General features: G+C 41.1%; 1 protein-coding gene across 13 annotated transcripts in view; it reads left to right on the forward strand.

Annotated features, from left to right (window-relative positions):
- Nucleotides 1-5,489: 5,489 nt before the first annotated feature.
- APC (APC regulator of WNT signaling pathway) overlaps nucleotides 5,490-18,023 on the forward strand; it is a 157,105-nt gene continuing 144,571 nt past the window's right edge. For 4 of the 13 annotated variants that reach the window (XM_058277065.2, XM_058277069.2, XM_058277089.2 and 1 more), the window contains exon 1: nucleotides 5,589-5,871. In XM_058277065.2, the coding sequence (XP_058133048.1) occupies nucleotides 5,707-5,871 (165 nt within the window). In that variant the 5' untranslated portion in view covers nucleotides 5,589-5,706. Of the gene's footprint in view, nucleotides 5,872-18,023 lie in introns of all 13 variants that reach the window. The other 9 variants (XM_071209381.1, XM_071209421.1, XM_058277067.2 and 6 more) reach the window with 8 other exon arrangements.

The following is an 18,023-nucleotide window of genomic DNA, read 5'->3' on the forward strand; positions in this document are numbered from 1 at the left end:
AGGGAAGGGCCCAATGACCTGAGCCACATCTACTCCCTGCAGGCTGCGGCGTCTGCTGGCTTATGGTGCCTGCTCATTGCGGCAGGATGCGGCATCTAGCTTGTTGCTGTGGGTGTGGGTGTCTAGCTCACTGCAGTGGGCGCAGCATCTGCTCATCTTCTTTAGGATGCACTGGAACCCAAACCTGGGACCTCCATGTGGTAGGTGGGTGCCCAACTAGTTGAGTCATGTCCGCTTTCTGAAAGTCTTCTATTAATAATCCTATCATACTTAACCGCTAGAAACAAATTGAATTTAACTTATATTTATTTTTTGTGCCCATAGGAAATGTATTAATAATTATTCTTATTGATTGAATTAACAAAAAATTATTAGTAACGCAAACATTATACAAACAGCGTAAACATAGTGTATGTTTTGATTAATAATTACTAGAAGACAAGATGTAAAATTTATTAGAAATCATTGTCTTAATGAGCTGGATTGGGAGCATTTATGGGGGCACTGATTAAAGAAATTTTAAATTATCCCTTTGATTGGCATACCAGGCAATGGATCATAATAAAAGGAGGATATATGAGAGGTATGCTTCTCTTTGGTAAAGTAAAAGGAGGCCTAGTGTGAAAATCCAGATAGGAAAGAACCAGCATAACTAAGAATGTCTTTTCAGGCAAATAAATGCTAGAAACAAGTCGTATGAAATTTTGGAATCTGGAAATTCATTTCCTTAAAATCACCCCTTAGAAAGATTATTTTTCCTATGTGCCATGATATGAAAATGGCTGGGAAGCACTACCATTGGCAATGCCACCATATATATCATTCCTGCAATAAACCTATGTGTTGCTAACTTGCAAGTGCACCTACTTTTATTAAACTTTTCAAAGTAATTTTCCCATTCAGAAAGCTTCAGTGGCTCTCATTCTGCATGATCAAATTAATGATAAAAGTTCTTTGTCTATCATTTCCCATTGTCTACAAGCCAGTCTTTTATTCAATCTTATCTTACATTCACAAGACTGTATCTGAATCCTCTTCCAGTGTTTGGAAAATTGCCCTCCTCATTGAGCAGAACACAACTCTCATTATGGAAATTGAAAGTACAGGGAAGTGGATGTGGTTCACGTGACTGGGCTCCCACCAACCACAAAGGGGGTCCCTGGTTCAATTCCTAGGGTCTCCAGGTGAAAGCACTGGCTTACCTGATAAGCTGGCCAGGCAGCAAGCTGGCCCATGTAGAGAGCTGGCCTGTACGGAGAGCTGGCGCAACAAAGAAGACACAGAGGAGGGACAATGGGAGATGCAGCAAACCTGAGGTGCTGAGGTGGCTCAAGCTCTCTCTCTCACATTGAAGGATCAGTTCGTGGTGCCTCCTAAAAGAGGAGATGAGAAGAGAAAACAAGCAGACACAGAGAGCACATGGTGAATGGGCACAGAGAACAGACAGTGAGCACAAAAACACAATGGGGGGGTGATAAATTTTTAAAAACAAATCTTAAAAAAAAAAGTACATTTATTCCTTTTCCCAGCCTACCTACCAGTCAGAGTTGTGTGGTCAAATATGGTGACCACTGGCCTCATGTGGCTAGGCGAGTGCCATGTGTTGGAATGATAATATTTTGGATATATTGGACTAAGTAAAATATATTACTAAAATTGTACATTTTTTAACTTTTCTTACTGTAGCTACTAGAAACTTTTAAAATTACATATGTAGGTGGCCTCATATTTCTATTGGATAGCATTGAGTTAGAATGTTGTGTCAATTATTTGCCCCCATCTAAGGCTTGGAACTGAAAGCTAGTCTGTGAAGAAGTAGTGTTCTCTTGCTCTGCTAAGAGTAGAGGCAGTGACAGTAACTGTGCCTAGTTTTCTGGGACAGCAGTGGCATCATTCAGTGCCTGGGTCAGGTAGAATTAATGGTGCCACTTTTGGTATCTATATCCACAGCGGCTATAGTGGTCTCTTCTTGGGACTGGTTCTGGGCATGATACTGATTGTTGCTCCAAGAGATGCTGTAAGTATACAATATCCACCTTATAAATTCCTTTTCTGTTCAGGTCCTTCATGATGTCTTCCCACTCCACCCTAGTGCACAATGATGATTCCTCCTCGCAGCATCAACAGTCAGTAAGAACCAAGCCACACACTTGCTATTTGTCCTAATACTGCCTAATAGGGCTGGTTATTTTGTCATATGAAAGTGCCTTGTTTTCCCAGCCAGACTCTAAAATTCCCCATAATAGGAACCCTGTCTTTTACATAATTGTTCTTAATATCAGGTAGAATGTCTCAGTCACAGCATCACTGGATGAATACTGGTTAGCTATCACTGCAAATCTCTGAGGTAGGTAGGGCAGCTGTAATTACCCTTGTTGGTGCAGACAGAGAAGCTGTTGCTCAATGGGGCTGGGTGACTGGCCTGAGGTCTTGCAGCTGGTTTGCTGCCAAGTTGGGACAGTAGTTCAGACCTCCTTACTGCCTCCTTCCATCTCTTTTCTCTATTTCAGGTCCTGCCATATGCATAAGATAGTAACTGTAAGATTATAACAGAGAAACAGAAGCTATTGTCTGGCTTATGGATTTATTCCAAGAAAGGATTACACTATAGTGGAGGCAAGGTTAAGGTAGTCTTTTGAGGTATATATTCCCACCTACCAGTTGGTTTGCATGTGGACTGATTGGTTTGGTTGATGAGTGCTTATTACTATGGGTTTTGTGTATAAGGACTGAATGGTCCTGGAAACTAGAGAGCAGCCTAGTTTCTAGCAGTTCTCCCCAGCTCCCCTGAGGTAGCTATCCTGTTTTGAGGGAAATGATGGTGCGCAATTCTGCCAAGTAAGTGAGAGAAATGATTTGTTGCAGTTAGCCTGTCACTCTTTGCCAGAGGAGTGTCTTTGGGGTTTAATGCATCACCTGGGACCTGGATGGGAGAGCTATTCATACAGTTAAAAATTCTAACCAAGGGGATGCAGTTAGCATTCAGGATATGTACCCATTTTGCTGGCATTTCCTCTTATCCTTTGATGAAAATGCACATAAGTTATTCATTAAAAAATACAAAATTAAAAAAAAAAAACTTTAAAAGGAAAATGATAAAACAAGCTCTGTACCAGTCCAAAAGAAAAGAATCATAGCAGTTTCCAGTCAGGTCCTCTGTTGAAGTCCTATACAAAAATGATTACATTCTTAAGTTGCAGTAGTATCTTTAAGGAAAGACTGCTAATGACACAGTCAAATCACCAAGGATGCCTGTCCCCAAATCCAGTTTCTCTAGATGGAAAGGACATGGGCTTGAGGGTCAGCACTACCACTTAATGTCTGACCTAGGGCAAGTGACTTAATCTGTCTGAGGTTTCCTGGGTATAAAAATGAGGATAACTACCTAGCAGGGCTGTGGTGAGGATTAAGTACCTAGCATAGTGCACAGTATGTATAATAGGTGAATAATATGAAAATTAAAGCCTTCCTTCTCCCAGTCCTGCAAACATGCAATACAATCTCTGCCCACTGCCCCATTGAAGCCAGCTAGTAAGACAGGGAATCAACAGATGGATCTGGAACCTGACAAGAAGTCCACATGGACATCAATTACCCCCAAGATGGCTGCTGGAAGGCTCTCCCCAAGATTCCTCTGGAAGCCAGGGGAAGCCCCAGACATTCCCCAAGGACTTTATCATTGTGCCCTCATGGGGGATTGTTGGATGGGGTAATCAATCAAAACAGCAAACAGCTGCCATTAGCAAAGGGGTGGAATAATTAACAGTTCAAAAAGCAGGCACAAGGTCTGAATTCACACTCTCACCTTTGGACCTCTGTTCCTGCCCTCTGTGTCCTGCTCTCGCCATTTTTCCTCTGCCACGATGGCCACACAAGTAAAACCTGGGCACTTATAATCTATAAATGGGGAATCGTATTCTGTAAATCAGCCCACTTTATCACTTTTCAGCCCCTTCCTCTTCACCTGGGACCTACGGTCTGTTATTTCCTTCCATTTCTCGTCCCTCCCTGCCTGAATAAATTACTGGCCTAACTCACCCAACATGCTCTTGAAATTCATTTCTGCAGCATAGTCAAGAACCTAAATAAAATCTGGTAACACCATCATCAACTATCCTTCTTCCTCCCATTTTCTCTTTCTCCAAAGTTGCTAATTATAATCTTGTTGAGGAAGTATATACATTGGAAATGACTTGAATTTAATTTTAAAAATCAACAAATGAAAACCAGTGTAGTATATCACTGATTACTTAGGAGCTGACAAATTCCCCCGTACATTAATTCAACAAATATTTGCGTGACCACTGGGCCAGGCATGGTGCTAGGCACTGAGATATCGTTGGTGATCAAAACTCTTCCCTTCCTTATGGAGCTCAAGGTTCAGTAGGGGAGACAGTGAAGGAACAATAAATATATAATAAAAAATTACACTGAAAGAAAATTATGTTGTGTGCCATAGAAGAAATGATCAAGTGCAATAATGGCCCTTCGGAGGTGACATTAAGCCAAAATGCAAAGAATGACAAGAAGCTAGACATGTGAAGAACAAAAGGAAGGGTCTTCCAGGCAGCTGAATCAGTGTGTGCAAAGCAGTGAGGCAGTCAGGAGCTTCAATATGGAGCAGTTGAAAGCAGTGTCAACAAGTTAGAGGGGCTGCTTTGAGTAAAATCCAACTTTATACCACGGCCTCAAAAGCCCTACCTGATCTGGCCCCTGGCCTAGTCCCTGAGCTCATCTCCTCCCACTTTGCACCCAGCCCGTTCTTTCCATCCTTCTATATGTGGGGCTGGTCCCCAACTCAGTTTCTCTGCTTTTGCTTCTCCCTCTGTCTGGAAGGTTCTGCCCCACATCTCCCAAGACTCCAGTCCCTTTGTGGTCCCTCAGGCCTCAGCTCAAATGTCACCTCTGTAAAGAGACCATCACTCATTCTCCATCATCTTTCCATTGTTCGGGCTCTTCATCATGAAAAATTATTTTAGTCTTTTATTGTCTATTCTTTCCCACTAGAATGTAAATTCCTTATTGCTGTAAAGAGCCTGAAACAGTATCTAGCATATAACAGAAATTCAATTAGTATTTGTTGAATTAACATTAAAAGAGAGATAATTCAAGGTAAAGAACTGATCAAGCGTGTGAAACTAACAGGGATGGATTCCAGGGTAAGTAGTGCACGGCAGCTACAAAGAAAGAACTTGGGGAATTACTTGTTCATCTGTCTTTACTACGTGGTGTGAACCTCTGGGCTGGAACCGAGTTGTCCCCCGATATACGTCTGCAGAACACTGTGGGGTGCACTGAAAGCTCTGTTAATTTGGCTGCAGCACAACTCAGGAAAGGACAGCAGCTCTGGCGACTACGATCAGAAATCCCGCACAGTACAGGACCCTAAAGCGAAGCCCAACAGTGGGAGCGCTTAAGCCAACGCGGCTGCGCATTACAGTCCTTCTTCCCGGCTAGGGGGCGTCTGCAATCTCAGCTCACGCAGGCGCATTATACTCTACCCGCCTCCGACAAGATGGCGGAGGCCGAGTAATGAGGGGGTGGGGTGAGGCCGCCGGAAGCCGGGCCGCTACTGGGGGGGAGCTGCGGGCTAAGGCCCGGGGGCAGCGGGGCGAGGCTGGCGCGATGCTGTGCCCGGGAAGCGTTGTCGGCTACCGGTGAGGAAGGTGAGGCACGGAGTTGCCTTCCTGGCACCCAGCACTCCTTATGTACACCTCCCTGTGCTCGGGTCCGGTCGCCGCCTTGCCCGCTTCTTTTCCACTTTCAGCTCTTGGATCTTGGAGCTCCAGCGGCAGCGGGGACGGTGTCTGGCAGAAGAGGAAGCTCCCAGACGGCGCCCGTGTCTCTGTCCGCCAGGCGAGCATCTGGCAGGTGAGTGAAGCTGCAAGTTTTGGTGTCTCTTCGCCCAGCAAAGCTCCCTCGGCTTTGCTTCGCTGTTGCTGGGGACTCTAGTAGTGCTCGGCCAGACTCGGCAGGTCCCTTGTATCCACGTCCCACCCTCTCCCCGCCCCACGGCCCCTTTCAGGCCTCCAGTTGGCCCCTGGCTTTGCAGGTCCCCCATTCTCGCCGCGACGTCCCCAGCCCACTGTATCTTTCCTAACTCTTGATGAGGCTTCGCCCCTGTATACAAACTGTCCTGCATTCGCGTTAGGTGGGTGGGTCGTCCGCCCCTCCTATTTAATCACCTCCCTAACTACCTTGTTTCGATCCTTTTACTACCTTGAAAAGTTACTAACTCACTGCCTGGGAAGATTACCGGATAGCCTGGTTTACGGAGTTAAAAAGAAAAAGGCTTGCTATCCAGAAGCCATTGATTTTTGTTCCCTTTGATGAGGAAATCAATTCTCCAGAAGACTGGCATGGATTGGGAGAGTTTGACTCTGGCCCACAGAACTCGTGCAAAGTAGAGGAATGGTGGTTGTGATGACAAATGATTGTTCATCTAAATTAATCTCTTTCGGATTAGTCACTTTCTGACTTTGGTCTCTGAACATTTGAAAGAGGGGCGTGAATTTTTTAAATCTAGTAAAAGCATTGGGAAATGTTTTGTTTCAAAAATGAAGATCTTATAAAGTAAGATGTCCTGTAATGGCACAAGAAGGGATAAGTGATTTATTTTTTTATTCAGTGTTAGCATGAATTGCACACTGAAGCTTTAGAATCCCTGTTGTACAAGCCCTTTGTTTCATTTAGAAAGGACTAAAATGGAGAAAGGCTTTCTAAACTCAAAACTTCTCAAATTTCTTGGATTCTTGATTGTTGCAACTGCTAACGATCCTTGTTGTACTTGATATTTTCTATAAAATTTAAGTTTATGCCTGTCTCAAGTCCCCCTTCTTTATAACTGGTGCTAGGGTAGTCAGAATTATTGGTATAAGAAACCCCCCTAAATAATGTGGGGCCTTGCCAGACTTTGTAAGTGCAAACTTCAGGATTGAAGTGATGTAGAGAAAGTTGCCATGGTTGATTTCTCCATCTTTCAATGTCAAGAGCCCCAAAATTGTTGAAGTGGGATTGTAAATTATAGCTTGTCATTTGAGATTGCAAATGGGTTGAGCATTTTAAATTAACTCTAAATTGAGCAGTATCATTGTCTCAAAGCTATGCTAAGTACATCCAAAATTAAGCACAAACTGTCTCTGTGCTATTGAAGTTGTGTATTAAAAATCTTTAGCATGTCGATTTTAATTTGCTTGACAGATTTGTTAACTTTTCATTCTACCTCAGGACACGATCTATTTTTCCTTTTGGTGTAGACTTTTAACTTCTTAATAAGTTTTTTAAATCTAGAGATATAATTGTTCAGTTTAAAAGAAGGAAGGATGATTTATGTTTGATCCCTGTTTGGGTTAATTCATGCATTTGTTTGTTGCTAGCCTTCACTATTCCACAACCAAAGACTTTAGAACTAGTTGTCTCTCAATTCTTTGCCTTTGGTGGCAAGGGACAGTAGTAAGAATGGGGCTGCTGAACCTCAACAAATGGCTTGCTGCTTCTATGAAAATAATTTGAAGCATTGTGGCAAAATCAACTCTGACAAGAAACTCTCCTTAAAACCTCTTTCTCTGCTCTTTGACTCTTGCAGAACCTGTTTCTCTTTTTATGAACCCTTCTTTCTCTTTTCACCTTGTCCATTAGCCTGCTGTTGATGCCATTTGCTTCCCTATGCAGCCAAGATCTCATGGTCATTCATTTTTTCTAAGCTCTTACTGATGCCCTACGATGCTTCACATTTTGTGGAAACTACCTGTCTAGTCCCCAATTCTGAGTAAGCCTCATTATTAGTTTGTCAGTTCGAATCCTGAAATCTTTTTGTCTCATTTTCTAAAAGAGTTTTATAGCAAAAAACTTGATCTCTCCCTTTATTGAAAGAAATCTCATCCATTTGAGGAATACTCACTCTATGTCCTGCTTTTCCATCTCATTTCATCTTATTTACTTGTTTTGCAGAAGAAGACTATCCTTCCTTCGTTTCAAGACCAACCCCCTCCAGATGTGCCCCATAATCATCCCTTCCTATGTCTCTTTCTCCAGAACTGCGCATTTCCCTTCTTGTTCTTCCCCTTCGATCTCTCCCTCTCTAGCCAACATGCGTGCTTTTATCTTCTCCAGGGCTGCCAAATACAATTCACTGTATACAGTGAATCTTGAGCCTGCTGAACCACTGAATGTTTATTCTTTTCTTTAAAGACTCATTCTTTCATCCAAGGAGCCACTGAAGTTTGAGCCAGATAGATCTGGCTTTGAAACCACTTAGTAGCTATACGGCTGTGGGCTCGTTACTACACAGACTGTATACTGTATCTGTAAAATAGTATGTTAATACTTCCCTCATAGGGTGGTAATTAAAGAAGTTAACACATGTTAAGTGTTAATCCAAGGTTCGGTGCATTGTGGGATTCTTAAATTCTCCTTTCCTTTGCATTCTGACTTTTCTTTACTGTTTGGCCACTGAAACTGCTGTTGTAGAAGATACCTCTGACCTCCTGGTCACCAGATCCAATATCCTTTCCACTGTCATCTGTGGGTTCCTTAGACTATTTGTAGAATATACTCTCCTTCTTAGAATGTTCTGATTTCTTGGTTTTTTTACGTTGGACTTCCTGATTTTCCTACTTCTCTGAAAGTTTCTTTACTATTTCCTGTCTTGACTTTGTCCTTCCCTAAACATAACTGTTCCCTATATCAGTTAGGATACACACTAGATTTAAAAACAAAAGAATTGTATTGGCTCATCTAATTGGCATGTGCATCAATGGAATTGGCTCAAAGAATGATTTATTCAGAAGATGATGTCATCAGTAATGAGGTTGCATTTCTCTACTATCTTTCATCTTTGCCCATATCTTGTTTTAGCTTCATGGTCATACTAGCTTCCCTCTTAGTAAAAAGATGGCTACCAGCAATGTTCAAGCTATAGCCTTCTTTGTTGACTTCCAAAGTGAGAGAGAAGGCTTCACTTCTTAGCCTTTTCTCAAAAATCTTAAGCTTTGTTCTTATAGGGCAAACATCATGCTGGCCAACCTTCACTTACTTTAATTGGCTTAAACAGTGGAGTGAATCCCATCTAAAATGAGGGCTGTAGCACAACAAGTTGTGGTGGAGATGGGGTGATAGAATGCATTCCAGTCTGTATGCTTTTTACTTTGTTCTTTTGGTGATCATATGCTTTTTTTGGTGACTTAAATTCTCATTTCTGTCTGGATGTTTTTCAGTATGTAATTCTACATCCCACTTCCCGCAAGCTTAACTCATACCAAACTGACATTTTTATCTCCATTACCTTGCAGTCACTTAGTACCTTTACATATGCATATGTATATGTGTATTCCTCTTCCTTCCAATTTCTCTTTCTAACCACCTTTCACATAGCCACCCACTCTTGAGAGCTTGCATTCATCTTGGTTCTTCTCTTCCCACTTTTAATCAGGTTACCAGGGCCTGAGCCATCTTGTATTAGACCCCAAGTTAAATCACCCAACTAATGGTCATTTAAAAATATCTCATATAAAAATTTCAGAGTTAAAGGAGTCCATGGCTAGTCAATTTAGCTGCACAATGAAGTCTTCAAGGATTTAGGTGCTTTCCATCTTTATTCTTTGCTATCCTTAGTGTGCTTACCTTTGTAGTCAGGCTTGTTCCCTTATGGTTGCAGATAGCTGTTTCTGTTTCAGGTCACATTTTCACACAACTACCATAGCAGAAGGAAGTTGCCCTCTCGTCTTCTGATTATGGAGGTAAACCTTTCTCAGAAGTCCTGGATCAGATAGCCATTTCTGACATGACCATGGCTAAATTCTGACACAAAATGGCTAAAGGGAAGGTTAGTTAGGGTTGTCTAGGGAAACAGAACCTACAGGAGATATCTGTAAATTGTATGGTATTTTATAAATTCTCTTACCCGACCATGGGATGCAAAAGTCCAAATTCTGCAGTGCAGGTTGTAATCCAGAGGCTCCCATGAAGGCCCTTGATAAGTTCCCAGGAGACACTAGCTGTCCAAAGTAGAGATCTGAAATTCTCTCTCTAAATGCAGAAATCACATCCCCATTTAAGGTCTTCAGCTGATTGGATGAGACTTCACTCATTGTTGAAGGCAATCTCCTTAGCTATGCAGTCAATTCACTGATTTAAGTCCATGTAAGTATAAGTACATGCTTGAACAAACAATTGGGCACCATTACCTGGCCGAGTTGACTGCAGTAGCCTAAACTTCACAGTAAAATGTCAGTGACATTCCTCTGTTGTATTTTATGGAAAAGTAAGCTTTGATGAGAATTTTCAGATAGTAATAGCAAACTTAAAGCACTACTTACCCCAAGAGTTGATGTAAGCTAAATATAGAATTTTGGCAGTACGTTTATGTAGTCATAGATGAGAGGTCAAAATGTATTCTTATGTAAAATTAGAATATTTAAGTGGTATATCCCAGTTCTTTTATGGTTGATGTTAAGTACACTTAAGCATACTTGTAGAGCCAGTCTGAGAAACAGGTGCATATAACAGCTATTATGAAGTAGATTTGTGATTCACCTCGGGGGTGGGAGATATTTAGAAGTATTTAGAGGCAATTTTGGTTGTCACAATGACTGTAAAGTCCAGTATACTGGCAGAGGCCAGGTGTGCTAAGTGTCCTGCAATGTCTGAGAGATCCCACAAAACACAGAATTGTCCCTTCAGAAATGCCAGTAGTGGCTCTACATACCAACTGAAGTAGGTGAATGTTCTGCCTTTTGAAAGATTCAGACATTCATCTGTATTCTTATATTGTAAAAACAGAAAAGCAAATTCAGCCTGCCTATAACAGTAAAGGGAATGATTAGATCTTATAGTTGACCTTTAGCTCACTTCATCCCATAGCTCTTGTGAAATCATCAAGGACTTGGCCCTTGTTTTGGATTCATTCTCAGACTGGTTTATCTCATGGTAGCACATTACTGCAGCACTTTCAGACTTACTTCCCTCATTTCACATATGAAGTGACGTGAAAAATGTCTTTTGTATTTGATTTTACAACTATTTGTTGCATTTCACCATTGCTGAAACCTTCCCTAAACACTTACCCCTAAAAAATTTGTCACTTCTATAGTGCTGCAACTTTACGATCTGTATAGCTCCATTGTATTAGTATATTGTAGTCTGGGGTTATTTTTATTTGTCTCATACAATGCTTTTCTTCATTATCTTTGTATTCTTAATGTCTAGCATACTTTCTGGCTTAGTGGAACACAATAACTGAATATGGAAAGAGTTAAATAATTTTGTGCCTAACATAGGAAGGAACATCATGGAGAGGGGCAGAGAACTGCAGTATAAGAAGGCCACATTCCTTCAGCAGATACTGTTGAACCTTGCATTATGTACCTTGTATTTCTTCCTCTACCAGAACATTTGTATGTTGGTGATTAATAAAGCATGAATTAATTTGGAAGTTTTACTGAATTCTAGTAGTGTGTTGTCATGTATTTTCTCATGCAACAAAATTGAAAGCAACTACCGTGAATCATTCATTCAACATATTTTCAAGGGCCTACTGTCTACAGATAGTTTGGCTACAGTGGTGAGCAACATAGAGTCTCTTCTCCCTTTGAGTTTAAATTTTAGTGGGGAAGACAATAAACATACATAAATTCACACATACAGATACTATCAGGTAGGATGTATATTTTGACGTAAAATAGGCTCAGGGGAATAAGAATAACAGGACATATTACTTTTTTTTTTTTTAAGATTTATTTATTTTATTTTTCTCCCATTCTCCCCCGCCCTGGTTATCTGTTCTTTGTGTCTATTTTGCTGCATCTTCTTCTTTTGTCCACTTCTGTTGTCAGCAGCACAGGAATCTGTGTTTCTTTTTGTTGTGTCATCTTGTTGTGTCAGCTCTCCGTGTGTGTGGCGCCATTCCTGGGCAGACTGAACTTTCTTTCCTGCTGGGTGGCTCTCCTTACGGGGCGCATTCCTTGCACGTGGGGCTCCCCTATGCGGGAACATCCCTGCATGGCACGGCACTCCTCACGCACATCAGCACTGTGCATGGGCCAGCTCCACACGGGTCAAGGAGGCCCGGGGTTTGAACCGCGCACCTCCCATGTGGTAGATGGACGCTCTAACCACTGGGCCAAGTCCACTTCCCAGGACATATTACTTTAGATAGGTTGGTGAGGGAGGGGCTTTCTGACAAGGTGACCTTTGAGCTGAGAGATCTGAAAAAAGTGATGGGAGTAAGCCATAGAACTATCTGGGAGAAAGTGTTCGGGCAGAGGGAACTGGCCTCTTAGATGGAAGTGTTTGGAAGAACAGCAAGGAGGCCAGTGTAGCTGAAGTGGAGTGAGGGGGACAGTTGTAGGAGATGAAGCCAGGCAGGCAGGTGGGCACTTAGAACATGGAGAGTACTAAAGGACATTTAAACATTGATTCTACTCTGAGTGAGATGGAAGCTATTGGAAGGTTTTTAGCATGGGAATATCCAGATTTGACTTGTTTAGTAAGAGGATTACTCGGGCTATGTGTAGAAAATTAACTATAGGAGGCAAAAATGGAAGCAGGAAAACCAGTTAGGAAAATCTTGCAATAAGTTTGGAAGTGTGGGTGACTTGGACCAGTGGTAGAAATGCAAAGAAGTGGTCATATCTGTGATATATTTAGAAAGTAGCATAATTAGAATTTTCTGGTTAAGTGTGGAATAAGAGACAAAGAGAAGTAAAGGATGACTCCAGGTTTTTTTTGGCATGATCAGTTAGTTGGGTGAAAGGTGCTATACTTTATTGGGATGGGAACTACAAGTTAGGGAGTAGGTGATTTGTAGGAGGCAGGTTTGCAATTTAAATCAGGACTTTTGTTTTGAACATGCTGTGTTTGAAGTGGTTGTCTGATAGCCATGTGGAGATGTTGAATAGGTATATACACATCTATACACATACATGTTAGGAGTTTAAGGGAAAGGTGGAGCTAGAGGTATACATTTGGAAATTGTCAGTGTATAGATGGTATTTAGGGCCATAACACTAGATGACATCACCTGGAAATGAGAGTGGGGTTCATGAAATATTTTGATATTAACAGTGGTTTCTTTTTTTTTTTTTTAAAGATTTATTTATTTATTTAATTTCCCCCCTCCCTTGGTTGTCTGTTCTTGGTGTCTATTTGCTGCGTCTTGTTTCTTTGTCCGCTTCTGTTGTCATCAGCGGCACGGAAAGTGTGGGCGGCGCCATTCCTGGACAGGCTTCTCTTTCTTTTCACGCTGGGCGGCTTTCCTCACGGGCGCTATCAAAGATTGGAAGCAACTCTTTTGGATAATAATAGTTACAGCATTCAGAGTTTGGAGAGGATAGTGAGTAGTTCTCTGAGAAAGAGGTAGGGCTTGACTTGGTCTTTTTTTAAGGTTCATTTATTCACACGCACACCCCTGCCCCTGTTGTCTGCTCTCTGTGTCCATTCACTGTGCATTTTCCTTCTTCTGTGTCTGCTTGTCTTCTCTTTAGGCAGCACCAGGAACCGATCCTGGGACCTTCTGGAGTGGGAGAGAGATTCTCAATCTCCTATGCCACCTCAGCTCCCTGGTATGCAGCATCTCTTATCTCTCCTATGTATCTCTTTTTTTTTTTTGTACTTTTTTTTTTTATCTCCTCCCCCCTTGTGGCTTTTTGTGTGCTGTCTGCTCTCTCTGTCCATTCGCTGTGCATCTTCTGTGTCTGTATTTATTTTTATTTATTTCCTCCCCCCTTGCGGCTTGTTTTGCTGTCTGCTCTCTGTGTCCGTTCGCTGTGCACTTCTTGCAGTTTTTTTGCTTGTCTCCCTTTTTTGTTGCATCAACTTGCTGAGTCGGCTCTCCACGGCGTGCAGGCGAGCCTGCCTTCACAAGGAGGCCCCGGGATGCAAACCCAGGGCCTCGCATATGGTAGATGGGAGCTGAACTGACTGAGCCACAGCTGCTTCCCTGTATCTCTTTTTGTTGCGTCATCTTGCTGCACTACCAGATCCCCCCTTGGGCCAGCTTGCTGCACACTCATGCGCTGACCATCACTCTAATCAGGCCAGCTTGCTGCGCGGGCCAGTACTCCATGTGGGCCAGCTCACTCCGCGGGTCAGCTTGCCTTCACCAGGAGGCCCCTGAGAATCAAACCCTAGACCTCCTATATGATAGATGGGAGACCGATTGCTTGAGCCACATTCACTTCCCTTGACTTGGTCTTAAAAGGATGGAAAGGATTAAAAAGGTTTTTTTCCTTCTCCTATACTAAGCATAGTGTGTGGCATATAGTAAGCTTTCAGCAGGTGCTTGTGAGTGAAGAAAAAGCACTTAGGCTAGGGAACAGAATGGGCAGAAGTTTGGCAGCAGTTGAAGCCCTGAAGTGTTTTAAGAGAAAGTGAAAACACTAGAATGAGTACTTGAGACCTATTTCTTAGTGTATTTTACCATTTAGCTGTTAAGGTGCAAAATGGGAATATTAGCAAGTAAACTGGAGATGGTATATTTTTGTTGGAATCTGATTAATTTTTTCTTAAAAAAGTTACATCATTTTAAATACCACGTATAATTAGAAATTATCCCTAATCTAAGTAATTAGCATATCATAGACTTAGACCATTTAAATGTTAGAAAACAATTTATCTGAATAAAATCATCTTGAGACAAAAATCAATTGAAATTTTAAAGGTACATTTTTAGAGTAATGATATTTTATTTTTAGGGTTCATGAAACTTGTGATTATTTTCTTCAGTTCTTGTACTGTATCCCATTATTAAAGTATTATATAGTCATTAAAGAAAATTTAGGAAGTACAGAGAAAAGAAAAGATAATATCCATAAACTATCTTAAGTAAAAAATGTAATTTTCCCTCTCCACATCTTCCAGACTTCCCTTCTTCTCTTTTCTCTCTTTTTTTCTGTTCCTATAATTTCTTTTTACCTTCAATCATAGTATGTATCTATGTACCTTTTTTGTAATATTAGGTTTGTTAGTCAGCCAAACGGGTGCTGATACAAAATTCCAGAAATCTGTTGGCTTTTATAAAGGGTATTTATTTTGGGTAGGAGCTTACAGATACCAGGCCATAAAGCATAAGTTACTTCCCTCACCAAAGTCTATTTTCACATGTTGGAACAAGATGGCTGCTGACGTCTGCAAGTGTTCAGGCTTCCTGGGTTCCTCTGGGCTCAGCGCCTCTGTTTTCTCTACAAGGTCAGCTGTAGACTATGAGGCTCTCTAGGCTTTGCCTCTCTCCACAAGGTCAGCTGTAGACTATCAGGTGAATGGCTCTGTCTCTCTCCCTGGGGTTTCTGCCGTGTCTTTTTTTTTTTTTTTTTTAAAGATTTATTTTTATTTATTTAATTCCCCTCCCCTCCCCCGGTTGTCTGTTTTCTGTGTCTTTTTGCTGCGTCTTGTTTCTTTGTCCGCTTCTGTTGTCGTCAGCGGCACGGGAAGTGTGGGCGGCGCCATTCCTCGGCAGGCTGCTCCCTCCTTCACGCTGGGCGGCTCTCCTTACGGGTGCACTCCTTGCGCGTGGGGCTCCCCTACGCCGGGGACACCCCTGTACAGCACGGCACTCCTTGCGCGCATCAGCACTGCGCATGGGCCAGCTCCACACGGGTCAAGGAGGCCCGGGGCTTGAACCGCGGACCTCCCATGTGGTAGACGGACGCCCTAACCACTGGGCCAAAGTCCGTTTCCCTCTGCCGTGTCTTAAGGAGCCATTTCTATTCCTCTGTGTTCTTCATTCTCAGGTCCTCTCTTCCTGGGGCTTGCTTCTCTTTCCTCTGTGAGTTCACTTCCTGGGGCTCCAGCTTAAGACTTCAGCATCAAACTTCAACATCAGAAACCCTCAACTCTGTCCTTTACCATGTCTTTTATCTGTGAGTCCCTACCCACCAAGGGGTGGGGACTTAACGCCCTAATGACATGGCCCAGTCAAAGCCTTCATCATAACTTAATCACACCCAGGTACAGACCAGATTAAAAACAGAATCCAATATCTATTTTTGGAATTCATAACCATATCAAACTGCTACATTAGGTAATAACTTTATAAGATTATTTTGTAAATCTTATTTTTACTGACTGTATAGTATCCCATCGAAGGAATTTTTCTTAACTACTCCCTGTAGTTGGTTATTTACTTGTTTTTCATTTTATCGTCGTGTGTGTAATAAACATCTTAGCACATAATGATTTTTTTCTTTTATTTTCATTTTTTTTAGGATAGATTCAGACATGAATTATAGTGTACAATTTTAAGGTTCTTGATGCCTATTGCCAGATTGTATGTCTTATAGGACCCATAAATCTTAGTTAGTTTGAAAGAAATTATAATATTAGGAGTAAAAATTAGGATTTTAAAGTAGATGAGCCTGAGTAAAATAGTCTAGGTCAGCCTTTTGTCTACTTCCAAATATTTTTTTCTTTTTTGTCTTTAACATATATTCCAAATTGTACGTACAACATAAATGAAGAACTTAATGTGTTATTGTAAAGTAAACACACTTGAAATCATTACTCAGGTCAAGAATAGAAGAATGCTGTCATCATCCCAGAAGCTTCTCTCTCTGTCTTGTTCCTGGTCTCAAAGCTTTTGTTGTTGTTTTTTAAAGAAAAAAAATTTTTAATTAAAGAAGTTGTGGGTTTACAGAACAAACATGCATGAAATACAGTATTCCCAAACACTACCCCACCTCCAACAGCTTTCATTGATGTGGAACATTTGTTACAATTGATGATAGCACTTTTTAATAATTGTACTATTTTTTAAATAGTAGTTACCTTTGTTACAATTGATGAAAGCTGATTAAAATAGTACTCTTAACTGTTGTCCATAGTTTATGCTAGGTGCATTTTTTCCTATATACCACCCTCTTATTAACACCTAGTGGTGCTGATCATCTTCACAGATGCTTTTTAGTCATTTATATATCCTCTTTGGAGAAATGTCTATTCAATATTTTTGCCCACTTTTAAATTGGGTTGTTTTTCCTTTTATTGTGAGTTATAGACTTTCTTTATATATTCTAGAATTAAACCCTCATTGGATGTGTGGTTGCCAAATATTTTCTCCTATTGAGTAGGCTGCCTTTTCACTTTTGTGACAAAGCCTTTGAGGCACAAAAGTTTTAAATTTTGAGGTGGTTCCATTTATCTGTTTCATTGGTTGTGCTTTTGGTATAAAGTCTAAGAAAACATTGCTTAACACAAGATCCTGAAGATGCATCCCTACATCTTCTTCTAGGAGTTTTATAGTCCTTGTTCTTATAGTTAGGTCTTTGATCCATTTTGAGTTATTTTTTGTATATGGTCTGAGATAGGGGTCCTCTTTCATTCTTTTGAATATGGATATCCGGTTCTCCTAGCATCATTTGTTGAAGAAACTATTCTTTCCCAATTGAATGAACTTGGCAGCCTTGTCAAAATCTGTTGACCATAGGTGTGAGAGTCTATTTCTGCACTCTCAATTCGATTCCAAGTCAGTGTATCTATCTTGGCACCAATACCATGCTATTTTGACCACTGTAGTTTTGTAATATGTTTTAAAGTCAGAAAGTATGAGTCACCCAACGGGGTTCTTCTTTTTCAAGAAGTTTTTGGCTGTTTAGGGCCCCTTACCTTCCAAATAAATTTGATAATTGGATTTTCCATATCTGCAAAATAGGCTGTTGGATTTTGATTGGGATTGCATTGAATCTGAAAATCTTTTTGAGTAGAACTGACATCTTAATGCTGTTTAGCCTTCCAGTCCATGAGCACAAATGTCCTTTCATTAATTTAGGTCTTCTTGGATTTCTTTATAGCAATATTTTTTAGATTTCCTGACATCTGCAAATAGTGAAAGTTTTACTTCTTCCTTTCCAATTGGATGCCTTTTATTTCTTTTTCTTGCCTAACTGCTCTGCCTAGAACCTCCAGTCCAATGTTGAATAACAGTGGTGACAGTGGACATCCTTATTTTGTTCCTGATCTTAGAGGGAAAGTTGTCAATCTTTCACCATTGAATATGATGTTAGCTGTGGGTTTTTCATATATGCCCTTTATCA

This window comes from Dasypus novemcinctus, chromosome 2 (assembly GCF_030445035.2).
Source record: "Dasypus novemcinctus isolate mDasNov1 chromosome 2, mDasNov1.1.hap2, whole genome shotgun sequence".
NCBI classification, from domain to species: domain Eukaryota; kingdom Metazoa; phylum Chordata; class Mammalia; order Cingulata; family Dasypodidae; genus Dasypus; species Dasypus novemcinctus.